This window comes from Lepidochelys olivacea, assembly GCF_965140295.1.
Source record: "Lepidochelys olivacea isolate rLepOli2 genome assembly, chromosome: 9".
Lineage (NCBI taxonomy): Eukaryota > Metazoa > Chordata > Testudines > Cheloniidae > Lepidochelys > Lepidochelys olivacea.
The window spans coordinates 18222366-18234850 of record NC_140419.1 but is presented as its reverse complement, the minus strand read 5'-3'; the positions used below and the strand labels follow the sequence as shown (position 1 = coordinate 18234850).

Genomic DNA, 12485 nt, shown 5'->3' with positions numbered 1-12485 from the left:
GATGATGACATTAAGGTAATAAGAGGAGGATTGGTCAAGTGATAAGTGGTATCGAAAGCTGAGATTTATGTTCAGTTTTACTGGCACGTTTTTTTTTTTTCTGAATCATTTTCTAACATAGTTGGGGAATCTCCTTTTTTAAATACTATGTATTGTCTTAGAAATACAAATACAATTACAAACTTTTTAATTGAACATCACAAGGAATCACGTATCAAGAAAGACTTAATAATTGAGACAAAGATTAAAATTTTCAAAAGCGCCTTTAAGTTACATCTACACTACAAATGTCTGCCAGCATAATTACGTACGTTAGTTATCTGACCCAGATAATTATGCCAGCACAAATCTGTAGTGTAGGCCTGGCTTAAGCCTCATTTTAAAATATAATTTAGGCATTTGGGAGCCTAAGTCTCATTGAGTCAGTGGGACTTAGGTTCCCAGTTTCCTTAGGTTCTTTGAAAAATGTTACCCAAGATGAGGTTAGTAATTTAAGGTGTGGTGTTTTGCCTTCTTCTGAATACAGTGTACATATTTGTTATGTTTAATTTACATCTGACAGATTACTAGTGTTGCATAGTGTTCGTTTTCCCCCAGTTTGTTTAGTAAAGACAAAGTTTAAAGGAAATGCTTATGGTGGAATTATATTCCTTTTTTGTAGGGGAGTTCAGCGATGGCTCCAATGAAGCAGGCGGTATCTATCAAGTTCTGGAAATACCATACGAAGGTGATGAGATAAGTATGATGATCGTTCTTTCCAGACAGGAAGTTCCACTAGTCACACTGGAGCCCTTGGTCAAAGCCCAGTTGATTGAGGAATGGGCTAACTCTGTGAAAAAACAAAAAGTGGAGGTATATCTACCAAGGTGAGGCTATATTTCCAAGTACGCATTTTTTAACGGGGTGCATTTATGTGCTTTGCCTGCTATGTCATTATATGACTGTACAGGGTAGCAGAGACATATTGGCGCAGCAGCAATTGCTTTTAATCATCACAACAGCGTTTTCTCTTTTCAGTACAGTTTGAGATTTGTCATGTGCTCTGCAGGGGGGTGGGGTTTAGAAAACAGATGTGAAATTTCTAGGCAGTGAGAGAACAGGGAGGGAATCCTTGGAGATTTCCCATTAAAATTACATCCAAGAGGCCATTTTATTTTGATATAAGATGATCCAAATTGAAACCTTTCTTCTTGTCAGCGCTGATTTTAAGGTTAAAAGATTGATTTACACTGGTTACTTGGAGCAATGACAGATCCGTTCCATCGGATACAAACCTCTTGTCAGGCTTTTCTGTAGCCATCTGTTGCAGTAGTGACCCTTACAAACTTGCCAGTTACCTTTTGGATAAGGAAGTATTTGCAGTTATATAACCTTAGCGTTTGTAATATGCAAGGTTATTCTGTAATAAGCACAGGAACATAGAGGAATCCCTCCAGATTTGTTTTCCTTTTGGGCCTGATGCAAAGTCCACTGATGTGTATTGACTTGATATTATATCAAACCATTGCATCTATTTTCCTTAGGTGACAGTGGCAGCTTTTCAGTGTACAGCAAGAACTTCCCTCAGTGATGTATGCAGTTTTTGAAAAGATGCTCTTTAATCATCTTAATTTCTAAATTTAGACTAGCTGAAATTTCATTATATCTAAGAATATAACTGAGCTTCTCATTTATTGTTTTATGTAAGGCTTCTTTAGGCCACTCTACAAACTGAACAGCTGGTGGGGGAGTGGCAAAGGAATGGTTTGAAAACAGGGAACAGGTGGTGGCAGAGGACATCTGAAGTGCATTATGGTCCAGTGGTTTTAAGGAACTGTTAGCTTTGCCACCATTCTGTTGCTGCAGAGCAAAGACATAAAATGGTAGTTACTGCTCTTTATTTCAGTAATGTTTAATTGAAATCGTGTACGTATAACCCAAGGGCCTCTTTGTGCTAAGAAGGGATAATTTATAACTGTTTTCTTTTAAACGAATAAAACTCTCTTAAGCTAACCCTTGTACCCATGTGAAGGTCCTTTTCAAGAAGATACCTTGTAGCCATGGGTCCATGCTATGGATTGTAGAGCAAATCCAGAGTTATAGGGCTAGATGAAGGCAAGCCAGGGCCCTAGGCACATCATACCACCCCATTCTGGTCCTGTCTCAAGCCATGCCTCCTCCCCACCACCACCACTTGGAGTGGCAGAGACTGGGAAACACCTCCAAGAAAGGCAAAAGCATTAGTTTGGGGTCTCCATCTCCCCCAACTCCTGAGAGCAGCACAAGTAGCCACTTCTTCCACCACCACCCTTGCCCCCTGCACTCTGGAGAGGCACCAGGGGGGCTTGCACAACAGCCAGCATGTCTACTTGGGCTGGGCCCACTACACTGTTCTTCAGCTGGGGTGGTGTTGGCAGGACCCTCCAGAGCAATGCCCCCATTGAGATGCATGAGGCAGTTCACCCATCTCAGAACTACTGTTCCAGGTTGTCTGCAGACTCAGGCAGGTGTCATTGCATCTGTTACAGTCCTATCACATTTTTTTAAAGCTGCTCTTTGCAACCATAAGTGCTAGAAACTTTGATAGTCTCTGCTTTTTTTTTATGTTCCCTCTAATTTTTCCATCCCTCTGCGGGATAAATTTTGTTATGCGCACTGAGGTATGTGCGGATGTGCTCCACCAGTAGAAACAAACCTAGATATAGTTATATATTTTTAAAAAGTTAAATAGGGACAATTACTTCAGCCAGGACAGAGAATATATGTGCATTGCAGGAAGTACCAAGACATAACAACAACAATAATACAAGTATGTGTTGGGAGGTGAGTGTGACACAGAGATGGGGGGGGGGGGTGTGCGCACGCGTATGTGCTGGCTGCTGAGAAAGTTTCTGAGACGCCCTGTGCTGTCTCTTTAAGGCACTCATTGAAAGCTCTCCTGCTCTGATCTGAGTCATGTTGTCTCCCCTCCCCCACTCTGCAGAGATGGGGTACATGAGCAGGGAGGGAGAGGGGGAGAGAAAGTGAGACTGTGTGTGCACGTCAGAGACACACAGACATACAGAGAGACTGTGACTCCGTAAGCTGGATGCTGGGAAAATCTCAGAAACAATGCACTGTCTCTTTAAGAAAGTCACTCACCATTCCCTGCAGCAGCTCCAAGTCTTGAGTCAGGCTGTGTCCCCTGCCTTTCCCCTGCTCTGCAGAGATGGAGTGCAGGGGGAGGGGGGACACTGACATCGGCACCCTCCTCTGCCCCTGCACAGCCAGCAGGAGAGTCCCAGAAGCAGCTACAGGACAGAGCAACGTTGCAGCCGGGGCACCTGAACACATGCACAGCACTTAAATCTCTCTGCACAGCCACTCAAGTGCGCAGCTTATAGGGAACACAGGACTCTCTAATGTCACGTGATTCCAGGAGTCAGAATCCTAGGCATGCGCCTATAGTGGGTAGGCTTTAATCCAGTCCTGCTGGGTTATGCATACTTCCCCACTCCTATTGTTCCTCTTCCTCAAACCAACAGCTCCTCTTCTGCTAGTCTTCATGCCCCGTCACGTGGAGGAGCCCATCCCAACCAGCTGGGAAACACAGATCTACTACTCCCAATGACAGGTTTCAGAGTAACAGCCGTGTTTTCGTGTCACGAAAGCTTATGCTCAAATAAATTGGTTAGTCTCTAAGGTGCCACAAGTACTTCTTTTCTTTTTACTACTCCCAATGTAACCTTAGTTTGCACCTTTCATCCAGCAATCTTTAAGCATTTTGTACACGTTAATGAATTTGGATAAAATTGGGTGCCATTAATCTCCCTCTGTATTTTCAGATTATTAAAAAAACTAGTGTGGGCTTGAAATTCAACATAGAGATACTGTAATTCCCTTATTAACTTGCAGAGATTAACTGTGCACTCCCAGCATGCTAGATTTCCATTAGGATTCAGAGGTGATCTGCAGAATTTTATCTGTGCACTAAATAAACACTTCATAAATATTTTATGCTCTCACTGAAAAGGCATGTTATGAAATGTGGCCTGCAGACTCTGTCCACTGAGAAATTGAAAGCAGCAGTGGAATAGAATTAAATTTTCATACCCCTGAAAGAAACTATCCAATTATAAAGTGAACATTTTTTAAACTTATACATTTGTAATCGGGCCTGAATGACTAGTCACAGCAGAGTTAATCACAACTTTTCCAATATCTGTCTGTGCTATCTGTGTGCAAATGAAACTCTGTATTACTTCTCTTAATAGCAAAGGGGACAATTATACTTTCTCATTTTTCATTTTCAAATCATTTTTTCCAGCTTAACCAGGGCTAAAGTGATCAACATTTTAATCCACTTCTGCATAGAAGTGAAACAGACCATGAAATTAATTTACAAAAACGTCTCCCAAACATAATTTATTTGAAGAGAACCAAAGGGAGAACTACTGGCTAATAACAGGAGTGCAGTCTGAGCAGTTCTTCAGAGTTTCACATGCCACAGTTTGCCTTAAAAAGGGGAGTGGGGAAGCTTTTCCTACCTGCTCATTCTTTCCTTGGCCCTTCTGCTGTTTCTGGTATTTGTCAGCTCTGGTTCTTCTTGTGACATGATCATAGAGATGTCCAGAACTCTGGGTATAGCAGCTCTGACTGCCGTGAGTGAGGGCTGAGGTAGAGGATGCCTATGGCCTGGTCTTGATGGACAAAGATGGGGAGGGAGGAGGCTGTTTCAGTCATGTTCGCTCAGATGAGTTATCTTTGACACCATTGAAAAGCCCTGTTAAGATGCAGGCTGATATGTCTGAAGTCATGTTAACTGACCATATAGAAGCCTAGGCTCCCCACTAGACTAAAACACTGCTTCAGATGCTGAGGGCTTATACTGGCCACCTAGGCAGGTGTTAATTTTACCTGTGATCTGAACTAATGCACTTGTTCCTCTTTTTCATTTGCTCTGCTTTTTGCTCTGCATAAAAGTATGTGCTATGGATCAGTTTGAGAACCTAGATTTTCAACTTCCTGTCACAAACTAAGTAACTTTGAAATGATAACCTCTGGCTGAATTAAATTTTTGCTCCAACTCTTTTTGCTGTATGAGCAAAAAGTAGACCCAGTCCCCTTTGATTCTAAGTACTCTCAACTCCCATTTGGTTCAGTGGGAATTCAGCAGCTCACAGGAGGCACTCAGCATCTTGTGGGACTGGGCCATCTCTCCTTTCTCTTCTGTCCTTTCTGAACATGGAAGGTTTTGAATGAATCGTATTAATTAATTCTCTACATAAATTCTAAACTAAGGACTCTGTTCTGCCAAGGAAATGAATACCTCCTCTAAATCTCACTGTTGTATAACTTTAATCCTTGACGCAGGGCTCATCTTCAATAACTCTGGTATTTATTGGAAAGCTGGATCATATCAGAGAAGTTTCGATACTGTGTTTTGCTATCCCTAGATGATATGGTGCCTGCCCTAAAGAGAAACGTGGTCATCTACTTTAGTGAGCTCTGGATCAGGCCCACAGTTCTAGGTAGGAAGTGAAGAGAGAGACCAGGTAAACCTAGTAAAAAATATGACTGCCACACTAATGCTTACCCCGACTCTTTCTCATACTTGTGCTGCTTCTTTGCCTCTTGCCAACATCTGCTCTCTTTATAAAAGTCTCCAAAGAGATATTAACATGTGAATACATGCTTATCAAAGCTATTGTAATAGAGGAAATAATTCCCAAGTGTGTAGCAGATGTTAGACGTTCCCCTTTTTATGAATGTACTAAAAATTCAGGCCAGTCATCTCGCCTCTTAACCTATGGTGTTATGGCAATAAACATTATTGGGTTCTTTGAAAGTGGATCAGTTCACAAGTTAGTGCTCTCTCAGGGAACAGATAATTGACATTTTTCACTTTCATTGAAGCATGAGGTCATGTAACAGTTTTTCCAATGTATTCTATACAAACAAGCTTTCATTCAAGTCCAGCTAGTCCTGTCTTTCTCTTCTATCTCTTGTCTGGGTGTTTTTGTTTTTTGTTTTGTTTTGTTTGTTCAATGCAGAAGAGTCCAGTTTTTCACTTGTTTTTTGCATTACTCTCCCTATGGTGTCTCGGGGTTCATAGAATAGATTTAGGTTTAACATGTAGGTTTTCTTTTGGTCAGATTCCACTTAAGTTTCAAGTGCTGTCAAATAACTGCAGTTCTTCAGTGACTATGACTTCTGTCTGATGGGTATGGAAATTTGATTTGCCCTATTTGTAGCATTTGAAGCTCCAAAGTAAATCTCCTTTTCTCCAGTTGCCAGTATAAGACTGGAAGACAGATACTTTTAGCGCTCATGGGAATATGCAGTTCTTCTGATCTGCATGATGCACCCACATACTTCCTGAACATTATGGAGGAAACTACTACTTTATGGTTGAATATTATGTAATGCAGTATTCCCAAAGTGTGGGGTGCCCCAAAGGACTAGCTTAGGGGCTGGGGCTGAACAGGCAGCTCAGTTGTTCTCTGGACTACCTGCTTTAATTATAATAATAATAATAATCATAGAATATCAGGGTTGGAAGGGACCTCAGGAGGTCATCTAGTCCAACCCCCTGCTCAAAGCAGGACCGATCCCCAATTAAATCATCCCAGCCAGGGCTTTGTCAAGCCTGACCTTAAAAACATCTAAGGAAGGAGATTCTACCACCTCCCTAGTTAACGCATTCCAGTGTTTCACCACCCTCCTACTGAAAAAGTTTTTCCTAATATCCAACCTAAATCTCCCGCACTGCAACTTGAGACCATTACTCCTTGTTCTGTCATCTGCTACCACTGAGAACAGTCTAGAGCCATCCTCTTTGGAACCCCCTTTCAGGTAGTTGAAAGCAGCTATCAAATCCCCCCTCATTCTTCTCTTCCGCAGACTAAACATCCCCAGTTCCCTCAGCCTCTCCTCATAACTCATGTGTTCCAGTCCCCTAATCATTTTTGTTGCCCTCCGCTGGACTCTTTCTAATTTTTCCCACATCCTTCTTGTAGTGTAGGGCCCAAAACTGGACACAGTACTCCAGATGAGGCCTCACCAGTGTCAAATAGAGGGGAACGATCACGTCCCTCGATCTGCTGGCAATGCCTCTACTTATACATCCCAAAATGCCATTGGTCTTCTTGGCAACAAGGGCACACTGTTGACTCATATCCAGCTTCTCGTCCACTGTAACCCCTAGGTCCTTTTCTGCAGAACTGCTGCCGAGCCATTCGGTCCCTAGTCTGTAGCAGTGCATTGGATTCTTCCATCCTAAGTGTAGGACTCTGCACTTGTCCTTGTTGAACCTCATCAGATTTCTTTTGGCCCAATCCTCCAATTTGTCCAGGTCCCTCTGTATCCTATCCCTACCCTCCAGCATATCTACCTCTCCTCCCAGGTTAGTGTCCTCGGCAAACTTGCTGAGGGTGCAATCCACACCATCCTCCAGATCATTTATGAAGATATTGAACAAAACCGGCCCCAGGACCGACCCTTGGGGCACTCCACTTGATACCGGCTGCCAACTAGACATGGAGCCATTGATCACTACCTGTTAAGCCCGACAATCTAGCCAGCTTTCTATCCACCTTATAGTCCATTCATCCAGCCCATACTTCTTTAACTTGCTGGCAAGAATACTGTGGGAGACCATGTCAAAAGCTTTGCTAAAGTCAAGAAACAACACGTCCACTGCTTTCCCTTCATCCACAGAACCAGTTATCTTGTTATAGAAGGCAATTAGATTAGTCAGGCGTGACTTGCCCTTGGTGAATCCATGCTGACTGTTCCGGATCACTTTCCTCTCCTCTAAGTGCTTCAGAATTGATTCCTTGAGGACCTGCTCCATGATTTTTCCAGGGACTGAGGTGAGGCTGACTGGCCTGTAGTTCCCAGGATCCCCCTCCTTCCCTCTTTTAAAGATGGGCACTACATTAGCCTTTTTCCAGTTGTCCAGGACTTCCCCCGATCGCCATGAGTTTTCAAAGATAATGGCCAATGGCTCTGCAATCACAGCCGCCAACTCCTTTAGCAATCTCAGATGCAACGCATCCAGCCCTATGGACTTGTGCACGTCCAGCTTTTCTAAATAATCCCGAACCACTTCTTTCTCCACAGAGGGCTGGTCACCTCCTCCCCATGCTGTGCTGCCCAGTGCAGTAGTCTAGGAGCTGACCTTGTTCATGAAGACAGAGGCAAAAAAAGCATTGAGTACATTCGCTTTTTCCACATCCTCGGTCACTAGGTTGCCTCCCTCATTCAGTAAGGGGCCCACACTTTCCTTGACTTTCTTCTTGTTGCTAACATACCTGAAGAAACCCTTCTTGTTACTCTTAACAGCTCTTGCTAGCTGCAACTCCAGGTGTGATTTGGCTCTCCTGATTTCACTCCTGCATGCCCGAGCAATATTTTTATACTCATCCCTGGTCATTTGTCCAATCTTCCACTTCTTGTAAGCTTCTTTTTTGTATTTAAGATCAGCAAGGATTTCACTGTTAAGCCAAGCTGGTCGCCTGCCATATTTTACTATTCTTTCTACACATCGGGATGCTTTGTCCCTGTAACCTCAATAAGGATTCTTTAAAATACAGCCAGCTCTCCTGGACTCCTTTCCCCCTCATGTTATTCTCCCAGGGGATGGAGTCAAAGTCTGCTTTTTTGAAGTCCAGGGTCCGTATTCTGCTGCTTTCCTTTCCTCCTTGTGTCAGGATCCTGAACTTGACCATCTCATGGTCACTGCCTCCCAGGTTCCCATCCACTTTTGCTTCCCCTACTAATTCTTCCCGGTTTGTGAGCAGCAGGTCAAGAACAGCTCTGCCCCTAGTTGGTTCCTCCAGCACTTGCACCAGGAAATTGTCCCCTACATTTTCCAAAAACTTCCTGGATTGTCTGTGCACCACTGTATTGCACTCCCAGCAGATATTAGGGTGATTGAAGTCTCCCATGAAAAGCAGGGCGTGCAATCTAGTAACTTCTGCGAGTTGCTGGAAGAAAGCTTCGTCCACTTCATCCCCCTGGTCCAGTGGTCTATAGTAGACTCCCACCACGACATCACCCTTGTTGTTAATTAAAAATTAATTAATAAATAATAATGCAGTAATCATCATAATTGATTTAAATCTCTAGCTGTTACAGCTGCAAAGAAATCCTTGAAAATGTGAACTGAGTGTAACTGATACCGTGATAAGAAAAGGAGTACTTGTGGCACCTTAGACACTAACCAATTTATTTGAGCATGAGCTTTCGTGATAAATTGGTTAGTCTCTAAGGTGCCACAAGTACTCCTTTTCTTTTTGCGAATACAGACTAACACGGCTGTTACTCTGATACCGTGATGTCTCCCTGAGTTTTCCAAGAGCCTGAAGCGTGAACAGACCCATTACTTTCAAAGGGAGTTCATTCATATGCCAATTGTGATATTTTAATTGTAAATTCACCGTTTAACAGAGCATGTAAAAAAGGAAAGAAGGCATCCTATTAAAAAGATCTACAGAATCTAGACTGAGTCAGCTGAGTCAGGTTTTCAACAACACATGGCAAAGTGAATGGGGTGTGATTAGTGTCACTTTTCTTAAAGGGCCAACTTGCTTTTCAAAAGTTCAAGAAACACTTGTAATGTTTCTCAGTCCGTATCTAGGAGTGTACAATTTTCTGATGATCAAATCTGATCATCTGATGAGATCCCTTTGCAGGCCTTCTGGTGAACTTCACCCACCCAACATTTTGCCCTGTCAGAGGTCTGAATGAGAATAGGGCCTACATTATATATACTGTCAATACCATATTTTATATAGTTCTTTAGTAATATGATAGATAAACTTTTTGAATTTTTCCCCCTCCTTCCCATCCTCCCAGCCCCATCCCCCCTTCTGCAGCATATTCAGTTTTGATGTTTAGGGATTTTTCAAAAATAACTCCCAAATCTCTTCCGAGCTTAGTATGCAAAAGTATCCTTTCATGTATCCGTTTGTGTTCTCTTTTTTTTTGTAGTTTATTATTTGTCATTTATCTGCTAAGCGTGTTATTTGCGGTCTAGTAGTCAAGAGACTTAAATCCACTTAAATCCCATTTATATCTCCTTGTAATCTTTCTGCAGTTGGAAGTTTCCATTTGCAGTAGTTGAGGTTTCTTTGCTTTTTTTTGGGGGGGGCGGGGGGCAGGGGTTGTGTGTTTTTTTTTTGTTTTGCAACCTCTAGGTTGTTTTTCAAACCCATTACCCTCACTACCATTCTACCTCACTTTAATGATTCACCAACAGTACTGAGTTTCATCAGATGTGTATAGTTATGTTTATTCTCTGTCAGAGTCTATTGCTGGTGGGAGCCTATCTAGCTGATTTGACACTGGCAGTATGAGATATTAGTTGGCACCTTTATTGTAATGCTTACTCTTTTTTTAAAAAATAGCCAATTGCTTTACATAATGCATATATAACCAACTAACCTAATACCAAATAATGTCATCCCCTGTGCGGGTGGATTAGGGGGCATGCTTGGGCTCTTAATTTTGAAATTTATCTCAATTGTAACATGGCAATAAATATTCCTCGGAACGTTCACCTCTATATAAGGTGCCCATACAAGTCCATCTGCACCATTTAAACCCCAGTTAAACCCTGCATCGAGGGCCAAGCACTTTCAGCTCTTTCTAAGAGTTCGCACTGAAGTCAGTGGAGTAACTCTCTAGATTTACACTGGCATAATTGAGAGCGGAATCTGGCCCACCGTTTGAGAGCCTTGAAGTCGGGAGGGGCTTTGAATGAATAAAGACTTGAGGATTTGGCCCTTAATGCAGGGCTAAAGTTGTTCAAAGGGCCTTGCATTGGCTAATTGCTTGGGGCTTTATTCCACTCTACGTGAACTCCCAGTTCATCGCTGTGGGCAAAGTGAGTGCTGCATCCTTTCAAAGAACAGAGCTAGTTAAGGACACTTTCCCCTTCCTGAAATCATGTTGGCTGCCTTGGTTCATCTGTACACTATGCCTTTACATGTTGTTCATGAAGAGTGTGCAGTGCTCTGACAAAAGATGTCAAGCTGACAGCAGTGAAATTTGCTAGATCACCAGAGGGGACTTTCCCAACTAATGACATTGTATTAGTCACTTGCTGGTCCTCTGGTATCCTGCCAAAGCAATGAACTCTTACGGAAGACTGTGTCTCCTGTTTTCCTCCCAAGCACCATGATCCTCCTGTAGGTTGTTTGGGCCTGGTGCTTTAATTCTTTTGCTGTCACCAATAAGGTGTAGCTGCTCCTGTACTATCCCTCATAAATCATCTTTTCATTTAGACAAATTCTTCCTTAGTAAAGAACATTAACATCTGTTTAGCTGAATTTTTGTTGATTCTCTTTGGCTTGTTTTGTCACTTTTTACCTTTACATTTTTGTTGCATAAATATGAATCATGTTTTCCATTTTCTTCTTCTGTTAGATTTTTCTTGACAATGGGAAAATCCAGCTGACCTTTTTCATTTCATTCTTCATTATCTCTAGATTTTTTTATTTTGGGGGAGGAAGGGGGGCGTTAAGCTTCCAGTTTTTGCACATGCCCTGACATTCAGTGAGATCATCTCCACACTTCATCAACTGCTTTATGCTGGGTCAGGATTCTGTGCAGCACCTCTCATTTCTCACAATGATCACATCAATAGGATCATTGCTGCTGGATGGTTGACACATGTTGCATTATACGTGGTTTGTTAATATGAAATAAGACTGTTTAATTATTTTTATTACAAGAAATGGCACAGTGGTACAATAGTTTTTCTACTGGGTCAAGAGTATACGAGAGAGATTTTACTAAGAACTGCAGTCTGAATGCAAAATAGTCTCTAGCCATATGGCTTGCTGAAGAAATTGTGTAATGAAACCCTTCTATGCTCTGTGCTTTCTCTTTGTGACCCTATAGTTGATGGCCGCATAATTGAAATGCTTTATAATTAATGTTCTGGTCATTTTACAAAGAGCCTTTATTACACGAAAATTTCCTATTACGCCTTCTCATCTATCAATAGACCTCTGTGACATTTCTAATCTAGCTAAAGGTAGCCCTTTGTCATTATTACTTTGATAAACTCCTTTACTACAGGACTTCCTAGTCTAGGACCCAATGCTGCAACATTGAAACTAATGAGAGTTTTGCCATTGACTTCATTGGAAGCAGGACCAGAATGAATTACTGAAGTGAGCTGTAGCTCACGAAAGCTTATGCTCAAATAAATTGGTTAGTCTCTAAGGTGCCACAAGTACTCCTTTTCTTGTAGCCTTCTTGGTATTCTGTGTTTTTTATTTATTTTTCTTAAAATAAAAGATGAGCATCTTTATTTTCCTAATCTTTCTTTTTGCTAACATCTACCTATAAAGTTTCTGCATTCTTTTTGTATCACTCATTGTTCCATTATCTAGATTAAACTTAATCACATTCAGTTTGATATTTGCTAGCTTTCTTTTTCTCCTATCTATTTAATCTAACTACATTACTAAGTTTTTATAGGCAGGGATTTTGTGTATGCCTCATGTATGTAA

At 41.9% G+C, this 12485-nt stretch overlaps 1 protein-coding gene across 3 annotated transcripts in view; it reads left to right on the top strand.

The window, feature by feature from the left end:
• Window positions 1-12485, top strand: part of SERPINI1 (serpin family I member 1) — an 80409-nt gene that overhangs the window by 54682 nt on the left and 13242 nt on the right. For all 3 annotated transcript variants that reach the window (XM_084639874.1, XM_084639875.1, XM_084639876.1), the window contains one exon: window positions 662-866. In XM_084639874.1, the coding sequence (XP_084496000.1) occupies window positions 662-866 (205 nt within the window). The remainder of the gene's footprint in view (window positions 1-661; window positions 867-12485) is intronic.